The 5,455-nt window shown below is 31.9% G+C and overlaps 1 protein-coding gene across 1 annotated transcript; it reads right to left on the reverse strand.

Moving 5' to 3' along the window:
- Window positions 1-1,977: 1,977 nt before the first annotated feature.
- LOC145053577 (protein WHAT'S THIS FACTOR 1 homolog, chloroplastic-like) lies at window positions 1,978-4,207 on the reverse strand. The gene is made up of 2 exons (XM_079001641.1): window positions 3,973-4,207; window positions 1,978-3,383 (listed from the first exon to the last, which is right to left on the reverse strand). Exon 2 carries the CDS (start codon window positions 3,361-3,363, stop codon window positions 2,098-2,100), a length of 1,266 nt encoding a protein of 421 aa, XP_078857767.1. The 5' UTR covers window positions 3,364-3,383; window positions 3,973-4,207; the 3' UTR covers window positions 1,978-2,097.
- Between the last annotated feature and the right edge of the window lie 1,248 nt (window positions 4,208-5,455).

Genomic DNA, 5,455 nt, shown 5'->3' on the forward strand with positions numbered 1-5,455 from the left:
TTTGTTTATTTGAATATGCTTTTATATTATTACATTATAATTTTCAAAAACCTATGCCATTGATTGTTCTTTTTTATTGTTTGGTGAAGAATACTATGAACTATTTTGCTTTATAAGTTTTATAATTAGTGGAGAGATTATAATCAAGTTTTGTTTGTTTGAACATGAGAGATTGAATGTTTTTATAAAAAAAATGTAATGTTATAAATTAAATGGTAAATCATAAAGAAATCATTATCACAGATATTGTTTGAGGGTAATATAGTCATTTTGCACTATCAGTCAGCTGCAAAATCAAACAACAAGTTTGAGTCGGAAGTTAACTTAGTCGGCTTCTAACTCAATCAACTCTCACCCAATTAACACCTATCAAATGACCACTTAGTTTGCCTTTTGATCTTTGTTTCTGCAATGTGTTTAATGATAATAGAAATTTATGCCACGTTTGGTATGGTTGAATGGTGGTAGAAAAGGAATGTATGGTTGAATGGTGGTAGAAAAGGAATGTATGAAAATAGTTTCTGCCTTTAAATAAATGTGTCATTCAATAACCTCAAAAAACATGCACAATGAGCGGGATGGGGATATAAATGAATGGCAATCAGGGGGAGGGGGATATAAATGCATAGTGATGCCATCGTATTTTCATTCATTTATGAAAACCACCACATTTTTCATTCATTTTGGATCAATTTATGTTTCTTTCACACAATAACCTCAAATGAGTATATTGTTCCCTTATCATTTTCCTATGAATGTGTGTTGCAACTATCTGCAACTAGTTAGATTGATTCAGGTTTATATTGTTGTGTTGAGTATTAATGTAATGTTTTTGTTAATTGATCAGGTGGAGGGAAGAAGTCGGAAGGATAGTAGATCTTTGGCTTCTCATACTGAATTTAGACTTCAAATCCATCATGTTGGAGTTCGAGCAATCAAATATAACCACGGGTGAAAATCCAAGCTTTCTTCAAGCTTACTTCCGATATGAAAATCCAAACTTTCGTTAACACCGCCTTCACTTTTTTGGTCCAACCCCGTGTATTTTTTTTACCATGTCCTTTCTTTTGTCTTCTTCTAGGTGTTGGCTGAGTTTCTTGGATCCTTTCGTCGTTGTCATTGTCAAGGTTTATAGGTCAGAATTGAGAAAATAGGACTTGAGTTTGGGGTTGAGATGGTTGTACTTGAAATTGTTGAAGTTGGGAAGGTTATAATTGAAAAGCTTGAAATTGGGAATGATTAAATTGTTGTGGTATAGGTTGTTGGAAGTAGTTTGGGGGGTATAAATGGTTGTTGAATAGAGGTTGTTGTTGAACTAGGAATGTTAACATTTACATGTAAATACCAACATGTGAATATGGATCATTCGAGTGTTTGAAATATTTGTAGTGGTTGAGATATTTTGATTTGGATCAATAATTTAAAGAAAATATAACGATATAAAAAGAAACTGATGTGTTTATAGTGTGAAATGTATATAAAATAGTTGGTATTAATATGTGAAATGTGGTATGGTTTAAATATAACAATTAAATAATTTTTTTAATATATCAACATGTATAGCAATGGTCCATTTTGTGACCGTTTTGAGCCAACCAATCATATTCTCCATGAACGTTTGTGAAGCTAGCCAAACCACAACACGATTACGGCCCCTTGGGGCGGTGTTCACACGTGGGAAAGTCCACCACACCGGCTTTGACGCGTAAGAATGCCCTCCATACCATGTAGTCATAGTAATTGTTTTCTCTAAATAATCTAAAGATTTGAAATTTCATTAAACAAACTATATCACTTAGATATTTAATACTATTTATATAATACACGTTACTTAGTGAAATTTCAAATTTTAGAGTGGAAAATTTTTTGTAAGCTACTTAAAGTGCGAAATTTTGCACATGTTATTTAGTGAAACTTCAAACTAAGGAGTGGAACTTTTTTCTAAATAGTAAAAAGGATTTTGGCACCTCAAAAAACTAAACTAACACGAAGGTAAGTATTAACCACTACTCTCCTCTAACAATTCAATTCAAATAAGATACCTTTACATAGAAAATTTTATATATGAGCATTGACAACATATCTTCATATAGAAAATCATGGAGCCTTGTCTTCAAACAGAACTTTATAAAAACGTTTCCTTTCCTCAGGATCAAATATGCCACCAAGATCACCATCTTCATCAGAAAGTTCATGAGCATCAACAGAGTCCTTCTTCTTCCCTACTTTTGTTTCTATCATATTCATTCCTTTCTTTCTCTTTTTTTCTAAATTCAACAAATGGTGTCTCCTATTATACTCATGAACTCCCTCTTGCATCAATTCCCCAAATTTATCCTTCACAACAACTAGCGGATCTTTGTGGATAAGTTCTGACCCTTTATACCCTTCTCTAAGCACAACCGTATAAATTTGATACTTATTTGAAACATAGAATATTCCCGGATGCTTTAAAAGCAAAACATTTAACTTCTCAGGTAAACACAACTCCCTCTTCAAATGACCTAACTTCATAATCGATGCTTTCTTCCATAATGTAAGTGACAAAAACTCATGAATCACACCAATTATTCTCTTGTCGTTTTCAAACTCTCCTTTCACATAAGGTGAAATGTAAGGAGAGGAATTGAATTCGTTAAATCTTTCCCATGATTTCACCCAAGATAAAGGTAATGAACATTGGAATGACGGATTCCAACCATTTTCTTGAGCTGTTTTCTCAACAAAGGAAACAGCCAACTCTGGATTCCATTTCATGAGTTCGATTTCCATGGATGTTTTTCTTCCACTATAATTGACTATACGAAACATATCAAGATGTTTTGGTATGATTCTTATTAGATAATCATCTGGTAACCCTAAATTTCTTTTGAACTCGTTTAACTTTGAGACATTGAGTCTATGATTACAAATCATCATTAACAACTTTGCTAATCTTTCAACGACTACAGATTCTTGCATATCTTTTATAAATTCTTCTTCTTCTATTAAAGAAAGCATCTTTTTAGTAAGTTGACAATGGTATTCATCGTTTTCAAAGTATACTTCAAAGCAACAGGGGTATTTCTTAAGCCAATTCATGGCTTTTCCTTGAAGATCAAGAGTTTTGAACTTTTTTTGGAGGTAATTAACTGATGCTACATGATCTGGACATCGCAAGATTATGTTTTTAATCTGGTTGTTTATGATCCATCTATGGTTTCTTGTTAAGGCTGCTTCAAGATCTGGATCTTTTTTCATTGACCAAAGGGAGAATCTTTGGAGAAGATGAAGATTCCATAAAGGGAAACGCATCAAAGAAGTTGGGAATTTTTGTTTCTGCAGATAGATATTCATCACCATTTTCCCACTTTGTATCTTCATTGTTTTACATAGACCTAACTCTGTTTATGATAATAAGTAAGATACATGTAGACCTAACTATTGCAAAGTTAAAAATATTCAAGAATCAATGCAACAGAATTTCAGGAAGCAATCAGGTACATAACAGTTTTATTTGTATGCCCTGATAATCATATCAATAAAATGCATGGAACCCTAGAAATAGCAAAGTACGTCAAGTATTTCAATTTTGAAACCAATAGTGTTTGGTGATGACATTAATTACTAGATTGTCCCTAGAAATTTTAGATCTTTTATAAATTGTTTCTAATAAGTAATAGTACTTTTTACGATACATGATTTGAATAATTGTTTCTAATACATGTTGGGTTTGATTTTGGGGCTTCTTATATACTGATTGGGAGATTCATTTACAAGTTTTTTGGATCCTGATCGAATTTTTCAGTAGTATAGTATGGAATGGAGAGAGTATTGTTTGATTTGGTTTTCGTATTATGATTCTGAAATCAGTAATTAACTTCTAATTGCTTGAAAAAAATCTGAAACAGAAATCACTACCATCTGGAACAGAAATTAAACAGAAATCAAATCAGAAATCTGAAACACATTGAGAAGTCTGAAATAGCTTACTGGAGAGGCTGAGAACGGCATCGCCTTGACCTTGAAGAAGGAGGCCGGCCGGCAGCGGCTTGAGCTTGAAGAAGAAGGCCGGAGAGAGAGAGAGAGAGAGAGTCAGAACTCAGAAATAGTTACTGTATCGGCGTCCTGCGACAATGGCTTCATTTCGTCCGGCTTGAGCTTGATAGTTGAGAGTTGAGTCTTCGAAGGAAAGCGGCGCACCAGGATACTGATGACGATGATGATAAGAAATTAGAAACTAAAATAATTATAAATCAAATATGATTTTTTTTTTTGTTAAAAAACAAAATATCTCATTCTTAATTTTTTTAATATCATATTCATTTCTATAAACCTGTAATATCATATTTATATAAACTTTCTTTACAATTTTTAATAGTTAATAATCATTTTTATATTTTATAATTATTATAATAATTAAAAATTTTAACTATATTATCGTTTATAATAATAGAACATGTATTTCTAAATTGTTTGAATGTCATTCTCTTAACCAACAAAACATTTAATCTTCAACCATCTCTATAGAATGCATAGATTGTTTAGTTTTTGTTGTTGAATATTTTCATAGAGGATATTTTAGATATTATTATGAATATTTTTTATATTTAAGAAGGATATGTATGATATTTTGGTATTTAGGAATGACATATATGATGTTTTGATGTTAAAGAAAGGCATATACGATATTTTAAATTTTTTATGAAGGGTAGATAAGATATTTAGAAATTAAGTTGTGCAAATATGATATTTTGATGTTTAATAAGGATATCTATGAAATTTTCTCATTTAATAAATAGAAAAAATTATTGAAATTACTGAAATCGTGAAATCGTTCTTTCGTTAACCTATGTATTAGTTTTTTTGTTTTTGCACTCGTAATTTGTGGTATGATTTTTTTGCTTTTGGTCCCTGACCATCCAAAAACACTATTATACTTTTTTTTCTTTGCGTCTTATATTATTATTTTGTTTATTTTTAAAATAAAATAAAAATAGAATGTTTCACCTCTTTCTTGATCCCTTTTTAAGCCTTCGTCTCTATTTATGACCATCTTTAAATCATATTGTACTTCACTTCACCATCCAAAGAGGGGAATGGTGGTGTCGATGTTAGTGGAGGAACTAGAGGGACGAGATGGAAAAAATATACAAGTATTTTGTGTTTGATGGAGTTTTGTGTTCATCGGAGTTGTGGTGGCCGGCATTTCAGGAAAGGCATAATAGTGGTGATTAATAATTTATATAGGAATGGCAACAGGTCGGGTTCGGGGCGGGGCATTGTTTCTCAAACCCGCTCCGATATCTTTCAGGTATCTTATCGGGGCGCCCCATCGGGATTCGGGTTTTTCCATCAGGTTTCGGATATCTTATCGGGTTTACAACAATTCATAACGAAATATTTATTCTGTTTTAGGTAACTCCGATGTCTTATTAAACATACATGTTCTAACATCCATTTTAAATTAAAAATA

The sequence above is a fragment of the Lactuca serriola genome, chromosome 5 (assembly GCF_051521515.1).
Source record: "Lactuca serriola cultivar US96UC23 chromosome 5, Lser_US96UC23_V15, whole genome shotgun sequence".
NCBI lineage: Eukaryota > Viridiplantae > Streptophyta > Magnoliopsida > Asterales > Asteraceae > Lactuca > Lactuca serriola.

Bases quoted from the DNA above. Each gene is read 5' to 3' on its own strand.
- LOC145053577 (XM_079001641.1), bottom strand. From the start codon at position 3,363: ATGAAGATACAAAGTGGGAAAATGGTGATGAATATCTATCTGCAGAAA.